Below are 16346 nucleotides of genomic sequence, written 5' to 3' on the forward strand. Positions count from 1 at the left end.
AATCTGAGGACTTGTCACCAGCTCCACTTCTGCCACTGGCCCACTGTAACCCCTCTCCTGGAGCTTCCTGCTCTGCCATGGTCCCTTGCTTTCCCCACAGTCTGTCCACTGACAAGAGCCAGAATGATCCCGTTAAAATCAGGAAGGTCCTGGTGGTCTCTAATCGGAACATCATGGTGGTTCCCCAACTTATCCGCAGTGAGGGGGGAAAGTGCTTAGAAAGCCCTGCATAGCCCTGAGTGCGCGGGTCTCTGTTCAGTCTCCTCTCCTCTCCTCCTGCCTGCTCTTGCTCACTGGCTCCTTCGTGCTTCTTGGGCACGCCCGCCGTGCTCCCTTTTCAGGCCTTGTGCTCTGGCTGCTTTCTTTCTTGTGCGCTCCTCTCTGCCCCCCACAGTGACACGTCTCAGGTATTTACTCAGATGTCACCTTCAGAAAAAGACCCTCCCTGGCCGTCATATCTACAGTTAGGAACTGCCCCCACAATACTAATTACTCCCTCCCTCCTTTAGTTTTCTCTTTAGCACTTAACATCACTTCACATACTAAATGTTTTACCTGCTCATTCTTGGTGTGTTTCCTCACTAGGATGTAATGTCTGTGAGGGGCTTCTGTCTGCTCTGTTCCCTGCTGTATGTACCCCCAGATCCCAGGCAGTACACAGTGTGTGCGGTCAGTGGTGGCTGCATGAGGGACCAGTGACTGCAGTGATTGCTTTGGAGCTAAGTGTGTGGGCTTAACGATGGCAGTCTGTCCTTTTTAGTGTTAAATGTCCTTTACTTGAGGAATCAGAGAGAGAAGAGTTGGAGGTTTCTTTTAACAAAAGATACCCATATTTGGCGAAAGAAAAATCTGGCAGCTCAATACTGACTTCTTTCTCCATGGTCTAGAAAGTCCAGAAGTCTGGGAACCATTGATGTTGATTATTTAAGAAACGTGACATTGAAGAAGTGAGGAAATATAAGACAAAAGGTAGTAGAGGGGGCATGCTTTTAGGGAGTTTAAAAACAATTTTTTTATTTATTTTGTTTTTTAAAGGTATTTGACTATACAATAAAAGACCTCCTACTCAGTGCAATCCAGCTTATAATTAATTGGTTGTTTAATCTAAAGAGTTTAATAGGAAATCACTAAAAAATGACCTGTACACACCTTAATAATTTAACATGAGACAATTTTATATTCCTTTGTCGGTCTTATTGGGAGGGGGGCAGTTCTGAGGCTGCTGACTGAGACCTGTTTGTGCCCTTTGTACATAAACTGCACTTGTATCGTATCCTTAAAGTGGAATGAGAATTTTAGACACACACAAACCAGTATAAGACTACATACTTTGTAGTTTGTCAAGATTTCCCCCAATTTTTCTGGTTTAAGTTTACATATTCTCCGTGACTGCCTAGTCGTAATGGCCAAACTCTGCCATCTAGGAAACTAATAAAAAATTCTAAATGTATGATTTCATTGAATAAAATCAATGGAAATGATAGCCTTGCTGAAGTCTGCAAGTGTTTATTAATCTTTACAAAGCATTCAGTTGAAGCATACACTGAATTGCTATTTGGGAAGACTTGTACACAAATGCATAGTCAAGTAATCACGGCTTTCGTTCCCGGTTTGCTAGCATGTTATTTTACATAAGGCGGTTCTGTTTAAAACGGGGATCGTAGGAGGCAGCCCCTCATAAGGGGATTTGTGTTGATGTTTGCAAAGTACTGTGGATTCCCCCAAACAGGAACTTAAACAAATAAACACACACACTTATTACATTTACTCTGCAGAGAACAATATTAATAATGGATTATATTGTTTCTTTGAGCTTATTGATGTTTTTAATAAGGAGGAAGGATATGTAAAACTATGAATTTTCATGGATTCAGCTATTCCTTTATGTAGTACAATATTTTGCATGGCTATGAAATATTAGAGCCTATTTATATCTTTAAAAACTATATTTTAATTTTATGGGGTTTGAAAGCTTACTCAAAATATATGACCAATAGATTTTTCAATGTTATTCTGTCCAAACACGCTTTCCTTCCTGTACTTCTTGTCCTCTCCTGACCTCTGCTGGTGAGGTCTAGGTGTACACGGCGGGCCGACTTCTTCCTCAGCCCTGCATCTTGGCACTCAAACAGGAGAGACAAAAAAGCATATGAAGACTTGAACTTCATTAAAGTCCTACAGTTTATTATTCTAGAAGAACAGGCTACTTACTGTCTATCCATGCGTTTTATGTATGATTAGCCTTTACTAACCTGGATTGTTAATCAACCATGTTAATAGTGGGAGGAGCCTTGGACCAGATAGAAGAGAAGTTAATACTATGGGTGATCAACCTCTGTTTTTTCTTTTTATTTCATTGATTCATTTTTAAATTGAATTTATTGAGGTGACACTGTTCAATAAGATTATTTAAGTTTCAAGTGTACAATATTATAATACATTGTGTGCTCATCACCCAAAGTTTAGTCTCTTTCTGTCACCATATGTTTGGCCCCTTTTGCCCTCTTCTAAATACTTGTTAAGTACTCACTGCTGCTGCATAGGGTTAAAAATATAGTCTCGGCTCACTGGAGGTAGAGAGGCGACAAAGCAACTGTTGGTCCCAGTCCTATTCCTCACACCTTCCTTGCTCTAACAGGAGGTGCCAATCCTGACTGAGAGGAGACAGCAATGTAAGACAATTGAGTATCAGATTGCACACTTCAAACAGAAGATTAGTCCTTTCCTGAAAACAGCTGTTGGTAGAAGAGTACACAGCAACCTACCATTTTTTAGTCAGTGGAGGTTAATGGAGAGATAGAAAAGGGATGGTGATTAAGACCTATGCAGATCTATGTTGTTCTGACATTCTCAGGGGAGTAGAATTTTCTTGTCCTAGTGTCTTCTCTATGATTTAAACAATTGCAATGATGAGTGTTATCTAGTACCCAGATCTTAGTTTTTGAATACCACTTGCCATTAAACCAAACACTGTTTCTTAAAGAAATGGCTGGTGTATGTCTATGTAGAAAAAGTGTAAAATGAACCTGAATTATTTTGTGTGAGATAGGGTACGTCTAAAGGATCCACGTGAAGGGAGAAATCTCCAACCAAATAAGAGGTAGTTTGGCCAAATTTGTGACAATTTTAGCTCCAAAAAGAGTAATGATTATAACGGATTATAACACATTAATAAAGTAATCCTTTGTACCAGAGTGATATTAAAAGATTGGGAGAAATTAAAAAGGAAAAACATTTTAGTAGAAAAATGTCCATTAATAAAACAGAAGGAATCATAGAATTAGGAAAAAATACATCATTTTACCACCATCAGAATCAGAACCGATTCAGACAGGATTATCAGTGGGTGAGAAGACCCCTGAGTAGAGTAGTTAAGGAACAGAATGTCCACCCTGTGTCAAAGTGGACCAGGCAGATTACTTAGTATTAGTTACAAATGGGAAATTCTCAGTTAGTTAACGGAGAAATTGAGCCAATACCACTTATGTGAGGGATCAGATTTTAACATCATTGATAGTGGTACAAATAGACACGATATGGCTCAGGATGTGATGGTGTGGGATGGATACGTCACCAGTGTCATGTTCCTGCCAAAGTGTAGGAGAAACTATCAGACAAATCCAGATAGTATGGCCTAGACGCTTCAAAAATGTCAGCGTCATGTAAGACGGAAAAGGCAGGGACTGTTCTAGAGTAAAGGGGAATAAAGAGATCTGCCAGCAAAGGCCGTGCATGATCTGTGACTGGTTCTGACTCTCCCTTCCCGCCCAACCCAAAGAACACAGCTGCGAAGAACACTTTTGCAACAAGGAGGGAATTTGGCATGTGGATTGTTTATTAGATAATAATAAACCGGTTTTAAATTTCTTGGGTGTGATAGTGGTACACTGATTATATATGACAATGTGAATTTGTTCTTGGTGATACGTACTTGAACTTTTTGGAGCTGAAGAGTTCACGCGGTCTGTGATTTTCTAATATATCAGCCAAAAACCAAAACATGAAAACAGAAACCACCTCAATAAAATAGAGGAAATCAGGCAAAATGTAATAATTGGTGGATTTCGGTGAAGCATATATAGCATATGGTGCACTGTTCTGTAGGGTGAAATATTTCAAAATAAAAATTGAGAGAAGTAAGAAGTCTGTGTATAAAGTCAACAGAGTTAGTTTATATCATTTTTATCTAGACATCTAACGTCAGTAGTTCTGCCTGGGGCAGCACTTTGAAAAGTGTTGCCACATGGAATGATATCATTTCTATCATTATGCTACATAAGAGGTGCTATTATAATGTACTCTGGTTACTTCTATAGGCTAAAGATTGAACTGCTATCAAAACTATTTATGATTTTGGTGTGTCCATTCGTATTCATTTTTATCCTTTCTACTTCCAGGACCACAGAATGCTATTAATTGCTTCATGGCACTGTTTACTTGTATTTTCTCACGTAAATTATGTTTAACTTTAAGAAGTTCATTTAACTTTTCTCATATACCAACCACTGTTTTAGGTGATGAAAGTAGAAGAGGAATATATGATATAGTTCCTGTGCTCAAGGAGCTCATACTTTAATATTAATAATATGATTGGGGCATTTAAGCCAACTAAAACACAGGTGTTAGATGCGATAATAATCATAATAATTCTTATTTTATAGAGAAGTAAACAAAGATACAGAAAGATGAAGTGACTTACCCCAAATGAAACAGATAGAAAGGGGCAGAACTCAGATTTGACCCCGGGCCCACTGGGTTCTTAGTCCATGCCCTGAAATGCTAAGGAAACAGTTAATTTCGCTTGGGGCCTGGAGGCGTTGGGGAAAGGTTCCAGACCTTTGAAATTTGGCTGGGTCTTCAGAGGATGCACAGGATTTCACCAAATGATGGTGAGGAAGAGCATCACGCAGATGAATAGCAAACACTGGTCAAAGCGGCACGAACATACAATTGTGTTGGGAATGACAAATAATTCAATGTGGCTAAATCATAAAAGTAGCAGGAAGTGAAACAGGAAGGTGAGTTAGGGCCATATTATGAATGGCCATCCATGTAGAAGTTTGAACTTCATTTGTCGATAATGGGCAATCAGTGAAGGATTTCCAACGCATGTTAAAATCTGTGACAGTAGTGTGGAGGTGGGCCGAAGGCAGGGCTGCCCGTGAGCAGCTGCTGATTTCATCTCGGAGTGAGGGCTGCCTGAGCTCGGCGGAGGATGTGATGGAAGCAGGAGACAGGGACGCGGCCCGCAGAGTGTAGCTGGGATGCGGGAAGGAAGAGAAGATGAAGGCTGAAGTAACCTCAGGTTCTGGTTGCATTGACTCAGTAGGCAGTGATGCTGGTACCCGACGTGAGGAAGAGAAGGGTGGGAGCAGCGTGGTTCGGGAAGTCGTTTGGGATATGTTGGGTTTCAAGTATTGGTGGGAATTGTAGGTTGAAATTCTGACTTGCTGTTGTGTGTTGGTGTTATTGAGTCCACCGCGGCAAGATGGTGCTCCTGAGCCTGGATTTTAGAGCTCTTATGTTCACATTTGTCACATGTGTTTTCAGTTATTTCTTAAGTTAGAATACATTACAGAACAGTCAGCTGTAGCATGTTTGGTGATAAAGGAGATTTTATCCATGAATTATAGATTCATGAGTTTGGGGAAAAGACATTTACATGCATTCTGGTCTAGTGTAGTTGAACTGACGGTATCATGGAGTTAACATTTAAACCTGATTGAACTGCTAATATAATTTTTAAATCCCATAGCCTGGGAGCTTTACCCATTTTTCTTTTTTGCTGTAGGAGAAAGAAAAGCATATTTAATGGTTCTTAACATTGTGTATGTGTGTTTTGTCCTTGCATATGAAAATTTGTAGCATTTAAAATCATGTATATATATATATATACGATAAGCATTAGAATACAAATGTTTGCCATTGCAAAAAAGAATAACTACTTCTTAAAGTAAGTTGTTGATAATTCATAGTCATAAAAATGAAAGATTTCAAGAGTCGGGCTCGATCTCAGCAGGGCTGTTCCTGGCAAAGTGTGTGTTATTATACTCGTGGGTTGGCTTGAATTATTTGGTGCTTTCCTGTTGGTGGAGAAAAGGATTATGCTTTGCAGAAGTCAGGGAGGAAGTGCAGAAGAATTAAAAAAAAACACACCAAATGGCAGCTTAGATCAATCTTAATTTTTCAAAGCTTGGCCTTCTCTAAAGTCACATTTAGCGGGAACATTAATTAGATTTCAGTGCCCCACTGAGTTTTAAAATTAAACATATTTCGGGAACCATCTGCAACATTTTATCACTAATAATATAATGAAGAATATGCTTAGTCTTTTGAAAAATGGGAATTATAACAGAATATCTTTTGCTCGTGAGTGATCATGTTTTATTATGAAAAGCCCATCAAAATTTTTATTAAGAGTTAAAAAAGTAATTAAAGAGTTTAAAGAATATGCCTAAAAATAAAATTCTTTAAAAATACTCTTAGTGATGAGAATCTTTTCCTAGTTCAGCATTTGCTTTGGTATTTTATGCCTCTTTTAAACCTGAAAATGTTGTTGGTGGGCATATGCCATCTGTCTGTTTGAGGCAGGATTGGAGACAGTCAGTAAGGAGCTACTGCTTTCATCCAGGAATGTGTTTGTCTGAACTATAGTAGAGACGGAAGATATGGGGCTAAGAGTGCAGGTGCTGGCGCCAACCAACCCACCTTTGAGCCGCTCTTCAGACTTGAACTTCCTAGACGGGAATTTGGACAAGTCCTGACCCCTCTGTGCCTCTGTTTCCTTATCTGCAAAATGGGGATTACTATACGTACCTTAGAGGTGTAGGGAGCATACATTCTGAGCATAAATGTGTCCTCAGAACAGTTTCCGATGTAGTCTTCCACTTCTTTTGCTTTTTATTCACATGCTTATTGTACTTACAGAGGCCTCCAGAAAAGAAAATAGAATCTCAGCTCACTTACACGTAAAAATTTTGCTCGATTTTGTTCTCATGAAAATGAAATAATTAACTAGGTGCCCCCCCCCCCCATTCTGTGCCCAGCACTTCTCTGGGCAGTGGGGAAACAGCAGACACCCCCGCCTTCCTGGGGCAGAGTAGCGAGGGGAGAATGTGGGGTAGGTGTGCAGCAGCAGTGGGCGTCCTGGTCCTGAATCCTGGGAAGAGACAGACTTACTTCTGTGGTCACCACAGAAGGAGGGTGTTTTTTTCTGGCCTGAAAGGATGGAGTATAAATGTGCTTTCGGAGAGTTGTTGGGCTGCCGAGAATAGGGACCAAGGGCTGTACACCCAGTTCTTAATCTAATTTTACTAATCACGTAAGTCACTCTCCTACCTGGGAGTGAGTAAGAGATTGGACAGCAGGCCCAGTTACTTGGGAAAACAATACCTATTTTGGCAAACAAGGAAGTGAGGAAGAAGCATTCTCTGTACCACCTTCCCCATTCCCCAGCTTTTCCCCAACTCCCAATTTAGTGTGACATACGAGACAATGTTTTCAGCCTCGTCTGATGCTGCCCTTTTTTTAGCCCCTTACAGTGCTGAATTATCTCAGAACTGCATCTACTGATGCTTCTTAGAATATTCTCTATGACATTGCGCTTCAGAGAAATCCTAATAATCCTTCAGTTCTTCACGTAGGGCTCGTCTCCTCTGATGTCCCGTGTGGATTTCGTTACCCTTTCTATTCCTGTGTCGCACCTGTCACAGTGCAGTGTGTGCATCTCCACGTCAGTCGTCCATAGCAAATAGTGAACTTCCTTTTTAGGGCAGCGACTTGTTACTTATTTTTGTACAATTTTTTACTAGCATAGTGCCAATTATATGTTAACCACTCCACAAATCAATAAATACCCAATTCTCCTTTAAAAAAACCAACTCTGTCACTGAAAATATTAAGATGCTAGAATTCAGTACAATTGTGGAAAAAAAGAATGGAATTTTGAAATTATGTTCTTGTTGCTTCCTAAAAGATATTTTAAAATATTTTAAAATTTCCTTTTGGCTTAAATTTGTAGAATACACCGTGTTTTCAGTGATCAGTTTCAGTGTGTTGGGAAATTGAAACAATTCTTTCTCTTTACCCATCCCAATGGAGTACCTCCTGTGTACCTTAACTTTAGCCCCCGTATACTACTGGTACAAATGTAAAATGATCCAACTTTTCAAAAGTTAGATAGGATATTTGCTATCTAATATAGCATAACTTTTTAGCAGTCCTTTTTTTAGCAGCATTTTCTTTGACATTTTTCTGTAATTTGTAAGTAAAGAAGCCTTGAACAAATAGTAATGATGATTTCAATTTTATTTCAGCAAAAGCAACTGGAAATTGAAAGAACTACTAAATGGTTGAAAATGCTAAAAGGATGGGAAAAATATAAGAACACTGAAAAGGTAATTAAAAATAATGTTACTTCCTGATGAAACTATGTAAGTTCAATGTGGATTTTCCCAGTAAAAGTTTCTCTTTAGTTATGAGTATTATATTCCTATTCTTTTAAAAAAAATCTTTTTTAGTTTAGTTTAATGTAGTGGACTGCCTCAAATCAGGAGTCTTTGTGTTGTAACAGAATGCCCAGTTCAAACTGGTTTCAGCAATGAAGGGCATGTCTTGGAGTCCAGAGGGAGGACGGGTTTCAGGAGTCATGTAACTCAGCTGCTCAGTCACGTTGCCTGTGACTTAGTTCCTTTCCATCTCTCTTCTCTGCCTTCTGTTGTGTCAGCTTCACCTTGAAGTTGCCTTCCCTTTGGGATCAGAATCAGCGCAGTAGTTCCAGGCCTCATACCCACATGCTCGGAAAGAGAGGGCTGGCTTCGGAAACCTTTTCCTGAAGCAAGAGCAATCTCTTTGTCCAAAAGCTTTAGCAAACCTCCCTTTAAATCTTCTTGCCCTGCATTGAGTTTGTGCTGTTTTAAACCAATTTAAAAAATACACATCTATTAACATCACCACCAATCTCATCAGAAAAGTCTTTAAATACTCATTAATTGTGAAGTTGCATGATGGTGGAAGTTTTTCAAAAGTCTGGTTTTCTCTTGAAAGGTCAAATGTTATTTGTGGCACCAAATGTTATCAGTTATTTTCCTTAAAGTGACAAGCTTCTTCATTTATTTTTGAGAAAATGTTAAGTACGCCAATTGTTCTTTTAAGTATTAAGGTGTTCCGCACAAAAAGGGATTGGCTCAGATCATGATTCAGACAATTTCCTAAGTTCTTTCCTTGAGTCCGGCTTCGTCCTCGAGGATGCAGCAAAGTGCTCTGTGTGTACCTACCAGGTCGTCTCAGAATAGTGATAAGATGTGGATTCAAGAGTAGAGGTTTCATAAGGTTAGTAATTTGTACTTGGGGCAGCCGGTTAGCTCAGTTGCTTAGAGCACGATGCTTATAACACCAGGGTTGCCAGTTCAATCCCCACATGGGTCAGTGTGAGCTGCGCCCTCCACAACTAGATTGAAACAGCTACTTGACTTGGAGCTGTTGGGTCCAGGAAAGACACACTTAAAAATTTTCTGCTTCATCTGAAGTGAAACTGACTTGTTTAAACTGTGAGTGATTGATACAGAGACCACTACCACAGGACTGTCATGGTTTGTGTCAAGGTGCCATTGCTTCTTGTTCTCAGTGCAAAGGTCTCCATCGTGAAAGGGCAACTGACATGTCAGTGTTATTATGAGAACAGCTGTGACCTCAGGACCATGCTGTGAGAACTGCTGACATCTAAGCCTCTGTTTTCTCATCTGTAAAGTGGAGATAATCATACCCATTTCACAGGGATGGAGAGTGAATGATTAAATGCACGGAGAGCACTCAGCATGCACCTTGCAGATAGCAGGCATTCAGTAAATGTTAGCTACTGCTGTTAGTGTTTTGAAGGAAGGTGGACAATGAAAAAATAGTAAGGAAAAAAAAGAAGTCTTCCATGTCGTACAGCAAAACACAACTGAATTAAGTGTTAGGATTTCTGTCTATTTCATTATACTTTTTTTCCTGTGTAATATGTATTTTTTTTTCCTTTTTGCATAGATATAAACAAGAATTCCAGGGAAAGAAATCAGTTCTTTAGATTCTGATGGGTATTGCATAGAAGCTATCTGGCCTACTGGTTAAGCAACAGATGCTGAAGCCAGACTGTCCTGGGTTCACACCCCATCTCTGCCACTTTACTAGCGGTGCGACCGGGGCGGAGGTCTTTTACCTTTGCTGACTTTGTTTGCTCATCTGTAAAATGGGGATAATAATAGCACCTACCTCTCAGAGTTGTTTGGAGGGTTAAATGTGAATTCATGTAAAGCACATAGAATAGTGCTTGACCCTTAGTGTGCAGCCAGTAAATGTTGCTTTTTATTAAGGAGAAAAGGGCTCTCCTGTGAAATCAAGTTGGGAAAATCAGAGCTAATGATAGTTCGGCAAGGTTTCTTTACTATAGGACCCCTGAGAGTCTTTAACATTATAGCACGCAGTGGCAATTGTTAAGAGGAACCTTAAATTGTGTGAAACTTAGTTAACCGTGGAAATATTTTTGTCATGGGGTATGTCACAGGACTCACATCACTCTTTTTGAGCATCCTAAGTATCCTTATTGCAAGTCTGTTAGATTCTTACTTTTTCATCAGGAGTGAGTTGATTTTTTTTGTTGCCAATTTTATTATCAGTGTTTTAGCATTAGGTTGGAATTTAAGATGTTTTTAAGAGGAATCAGTTCAAAGTAGAACATTAGTTACACACCTGTGCTTTTATTTAATATTTTGCCATCTCTCAGGTTGGCGTAAAGTTGACAAGTACTTTACCTTCTGTCTTTGTGGAAAGATTGCTCAAGTGGTAATTACAGGATAAATTTCAGTGCATTGCACCTACGCTTTAATCTCACATTCAGTCTAATAAAATATTTGTAGAGTTATGTGGCTTTATGTTCTCGTCTAGTACACATATATCTATGATAGCATGGAAGCCTCTGTAAAATGAGCCATTCTGCTAAGCTATTATCCTGCACAGCAGCTCGGGCTAATGGAGTTCCCGGTAACAGAGATTTTAACAAACCTATTTCTTTGATGTATAATTTTAAAGCACTTTCCCACAACTATAATGCTAGAATTATTAGGTGATATGTATGTCCAATTTGGTGTGAAACAGAAAGCACCTTCTCAAAGAATTGCTGCTTTCAAATCATACCTAGTTTTAAATTGCATTGAAGTAAAAAAGTAGCATACATTTTTCTTCTCTTCCAGGAGGAGGAGGTATAAGTTTTCTCTCCACAGATCCCATACTTATATAGTAATAACACAAACAAATCTCCAGAAGTATCTTGAAATAAAAATGTAACCCTCACAGAGAATATTTGGATTTTCAGAATACAAGCTTCAGTGACAAAGTTTCCCTGAAGGCTGTTTGTGTTGCCTGTGTGCTCACAGCGACTGCACCTACCTTCATGGAATTCATTTTTATTTTAGCGAATGGCTTTTTAAATGGATCTGTGTGACTGAAATAGATTTGTTGATTGTTATCGGCAAGTGAACAACGATACTAGAAAGTAAGGTAGATTCCAGGCAACCTTTTTTTATTTTTCTTAAAGATTTTATATATCATATTCATAAAATTATGACAGAATTTTAAAGGTAGTACTTTTCAAATTGGAATATGAAAATGTTATTAAAATGCAACATATAGTAGTTCTGTACCGTGGTTGTGCAGACCATGGTCTCGGAGGTCAGACTATCTGAATTTCACTTCTAACAGTTTATTGGTTGTATGACTTTGTATGACTTTGAGCTAGTTACTTAACCTGTCTACATCTTAATTGTGTCATCCGTAAAATGGGGCTGATAACAATAGTACCCACCTCTTTAGAAATGTAGTATTACACGGGATAAATTGAGCTGCAAACGGATGACTCCAGTAACCGTTAGCAACACTGTTACTGCATTTGATGCATCCTTGTTACCTCACCCTCATCCCCACCTTCATTTCCCCTTCCTGGCAGATCTCTGTGTAGCCTTCAGTATTCAGTTCATTATTGTCTTCTCTGAAGGACATCTTCCCTGACCCGCAGAACTCACTTTTTCCTTCCTCTATTATAGTATCTCTAATACAGTCTCAGGATGAGCCACTATATTGGACCAATAAACAGTGGCCACCACATCAGATTCACGCCTCACCCCAACACCTTTATCCCTAAATGTTTTCTGGTTCCCCATGGAAGGTCAGGTGTCCTGCTACATAAGAGCTCACCGCCCCCTGATGTCACTCCTGCAGATCTGGACAGTGCGGTGCCCACCATTCTCCTTTCCCCAAGCTGGCCCACCTCTAGGGAGTCTGTCTCCATCAGTACTTCTCCCATCAGGCTGGGATGCTCAGCTCTGACAGCAGTTAGGGTATGTGGCGTTATCTGTTTATGCTCTAAGTGTCTGCTTATACATGTATCTTCCACACTACACTGTGAGCTCCACAGAGTTTTTTCATGTTTGTAACCATAGTACCTAATAGGTGTTGGCTACAAAGCAGACTGTCATTACAAAGTTTCTTTTTAGAATGAATGAAAGAACGAATGAGTGAATGATGTTCATTTAGGAGTTGGGACAACCAACTATCATCATCTACTGATGACTTCTGCTGCTTTAATAACGCTGTAATCTCTAGGAGGCGGTGTGAGTGGCAGGAAGGAAGAATAAAAAGATGGAATTCTTTGACCTAAGCAAGCCACTTCTCTGTACCTTGGTTTTCTGAGTTGTTATAGAAAATATGACGTACTACTTTGTCAGTTGAAAGAGCCTCAACAAACGTAAACTGGACTGCTGTTCTGGAGAATAAATAAACAAATTTTATTATTATAACTTTTGTGCTTTGATATAATTCTTACTTTGTTTTACAAAATTTCCAAAATTTCTACAAAGTTGAAAATTTGTGAGGAAAGATATGTAACCCTAACAAGTTAGCCTGTCATGTAAGAGTAGAAGTGTTTGAAAAACAATAAGCAGAACTTAAAATTCTTATTTTAGGGTTTCATAATTTAATTATTTTCTTTTATATGTACCTTTGTGTACACGTTTCACTTCATTACCTCTCACAGCTTGAATTCCAGATTCATCCTTTTTATGTTTTTTTTTTAAGTTTTAGATATAATTTTATTCTCTATTTTAATGCTTTTTGCTCAGATTTCCATAATACTTTCCTGTTCCATGTGTTTTAGTAAGTCCAATTGAGCAGAACAGTGGATACTATGTACACTATGATCTTGGGAAGATAGTCCTTGTTTTTTATAAAGTATAAAACAATATGTTTTACTAACTGGTAATATCTTAGGTGTGGCTTTTGACAAGTTATTCAACCTCTCTGCGATGTACTTCCAATATCTATAAAATTGGGATAATAACATCTCATAGAGTTGTTGATATGATTAAATGAAATAAATATCTGTAAACAGGTTAAAATAGTTTCCTGCACACAGTAAATGCTCAGTAAAAGTAGCTTTTAACTGTTGCTATTGATAATGATAAAGACACTATCAATGTTTCTTTTTCGGCCTTTTCTGTATGTGCCTAATCTTTCATTTTAATGCCCTGGAGTAGCACTGGGACCATTACTTTTTTATGAAATTTCTCTTTTATTTCTTCCCAATTAATCATGGCAATTTGATGGGTGTTTTCATGTTCAATCTAGATTAAACTTTAGGATACATAATAGACAGTAATTTATGTACAATTGTTGAGTGCAGAATTGAATGAAAGCAATAAAGTAATGTCAAAAGTCTTTCCAAAGTGGGCAGAGGACCTGAAGAGACATTTCTCCAAAGAGGACATGCAAATGGCAAATAGACATATGAAAAAATGCTCAACATCACTAATCATCAGAGAAATGCAAATAAAAACCACAATGAGATATCACCTCACCCATGTTAGAATGACTATCGTCAACAAGACAAATAGTAACAAGTGTTGGAGAGGCTGTGGAGAAAAAGGAACCCTCATACACTGTTGGTGGGAATGCAAGCTGGTGCAGCCGCTATGGAAGGCAGTGTGGAGGTTCCTCAAAAAATTACGAACAGAGTTACCATATGACCCAGCAATCCCTCTCTTGGGTATCTACCCAAATAATCTGAAAACATTTATCCTGAAAGACACGTGTACTCCAATGTTCACTGCAGCTTTATTTACAGTGGCCAAGACATGGAAACAACCAAAATGTCCTTCGATAGATGAATGGATGAAGAAGTTGTGGTATATATACACAATGGAATACTATTCGGCGGTTAGAAAAGATGAAATAGAACCATTTGTGACAACATGGATGGATTTTGAGATTATAATGCTAAGCGAAATAAGTCAGACAGAAAAAGCAGAGAACCATATGATTTCACTGATATGTGGTATATAAACAAAAAACAAGAAAAGAACAAGACAAACAAATGAGAAACAAAAACGCATAGACACAGACAATAGTTTAATGGTTACCAGGGGGAGGAGGGTGGTAGAGGAGGGTAAAGGGGATCAAATATATGGTGATGGAAGGAGAACTGACTCTGGGTGGTAAACACACAATGGGATTTATAGATGATGTATCACAGAATTGTACACCTGAAATCTTTGTAACTTTACTAACAGTTGTCACCCCAATAAACTTTAATTTAAAACAAAAGCCCATACCATCTCTAAAAATGTGAAATTCATAAAACAATCTAAAATAAAATGTTTAATCCACAAAAAAAAAAAAAAAAAGTCTTTCCAAGTAGTTTAGTATAACAAATATGTGTTAGAGCTATTGTTCTACTACTCATTGGAAAATCTGTTTAATGGGAATCAAGTCCATCAAAGTTAATCTGTTTACCTGCTATCATATTCTACTTGATTATTAAAATTTCACTTTCACATTTGCAATTATTTCTACACTTCCTGATATTCATATCAGATGTTTACAGTGTAGCATGTTCACTCTGGAAATTTAAGAGATAATTTGAAGTTACTTTTAGTGGATGATATTCCTTTAAAAAGTACAGTTTATTATAATTTTGATGTGAATTACAGATTACAGACTTTCTTTAGGAAATAAGTCACTTGCTTTTTTACCACACTCAGTTTGCATTTAATGGTGGTAAGTGTTTAGTGCGTGGGAAATGTTACAGGGTGCAGAGTCTGGTGTACACCGTCGTTCTGTATATAATCGTCCAGTTAGAGCTACTGCAGGAGTTAAAATTTCTACGATTTTCATCACTATCTGCTGAAATGTAAAATTTGAGGCATATTATGTTTATACCAAAAGAACAAAACTGAAATTATGTATGGAATTATCTAATTGACTCATCTTCACAGCATTCAGTGTTTCGCAGTAAAAGTTGCTCTGCAGTGTCACTCATTTTAAACCATATAATCGGTTTCTTAAGCTGCATCATGACTGAGTTACTGAAGCTTTTAGAAATCTCAGTAGTATAGGAGTAGAGGTTGAAGCTCTGCTTAGTAGTTCATAGCTCACCAACATTTCAGTTATTAGAACTTGCATCTTACATTATTTTTAGCCATACTACTAAAATCTATTATTTTGATCATAAAAGTAATTATGTACCTATCTTTACCTCACTCCTTAAGGTTTCTGCCATAATTTGTTTAATCATGTCCTTGTTTGGACATCTACTTTTAAGTTTTGAAGTTTTATTCAAACTTTGTATTGAGCATAGTAGGTTTGTATGTTATTTTGAGTAATTAACCTAGAAGAAAAAGATACAGGTACAGGAAGATGGAAAAGTATACTGAGTCTTCTCAGTATAGACTCAGATCCATAGAGTATTAGCAGTATACTTTCAAGTACCCAAAGAGTTGATGATACTACGTTTTATGGCTAATTTCATTCAAAAGTCATGGCATTCCTTCCTGATGGAGGTCTATCACTATTGTTGTCTGATCAGGTAGGATCAATGTCATTAAGAAAAGGACAAAGGTTTTCCTGAAGAAACTATCAAGAATTGGAAACAGGAGAAGGAAGAGGGAGTGAGTGAGTGAGTGAGTGTGTGTGTGTGTGTGTGTGTGTGTGTGTGTGTGTGTGAGAGAGAGAGAGAGAGAGAACTGAAAATTGTGGGTGGAATTAACTGAGATTATGAACTTGCTGTCTTCTTGGCAGCCCCAAAGAGAAGGTAATGGGAAAGAGATTAGGAGTTAGATAGCAGTCTCCACACTCCAGGCCAACCCTTTTGGCACAAGGCATCCTTTTGCTATTTGGAGGCTTTCAGTTGTATGGATTAAAAGGAAGAAAGTATGTAGCTAGTTAATTATATCTACAGGGAATGTGTAAATCAGAAGTTCGCAATTTAAAAAGAGCACTGATTATGCTTTCCTGTCATTTAGGTAACACCTTTGTAATTA

At 38.3% G+C, this 16346-nt stretch overlaps 1 protein-coding gene across 8 annotated transcripts in view; it reads left to right on the plus strand.

The window, feature by feature from the left end:
* USP6NL (USP6 N-terminal like) overlaps nt 1–16346 on the plus strand; it is a 227022-nt gene that overhangs the window by 168373 nt on the left and 42303 nt on the right. For 7 of the 8 annotated variants that reach the window (XM_074324987.1, XM_074324988.1, XM_074324990.1 and 4 more), the window contains one exon: nt 8316–8396. The exons of the other annotated variant lie outside the window; for it this stretch is intronic. In XM_074324987.1, the coding sequence (XP_074181088.1) occupies nt 8316–8396 (81 nt within the window). The remainder of the gene's footprint in view (nt 1–8315; nt 8397–16346) is intronic. 8 annotated transcript variants of the gene reach the window in all.

Source organism: Rhinolophus sinicus, linkage group LG02, assembly GCF_036562045.2.
Source record: "Rhinolophus sinicus isolate RSC01 linkage group LG02, ASM3656204v1, whole genome shotgun sequence".
Taxonomy (NCBI): domain Eukaryota; kingdom Metazoa; phylum Chordata; class Mammalia; order Chiroptera; family Rhinolophidae; genus Rhinolophus; species Rhinolophus sinicus.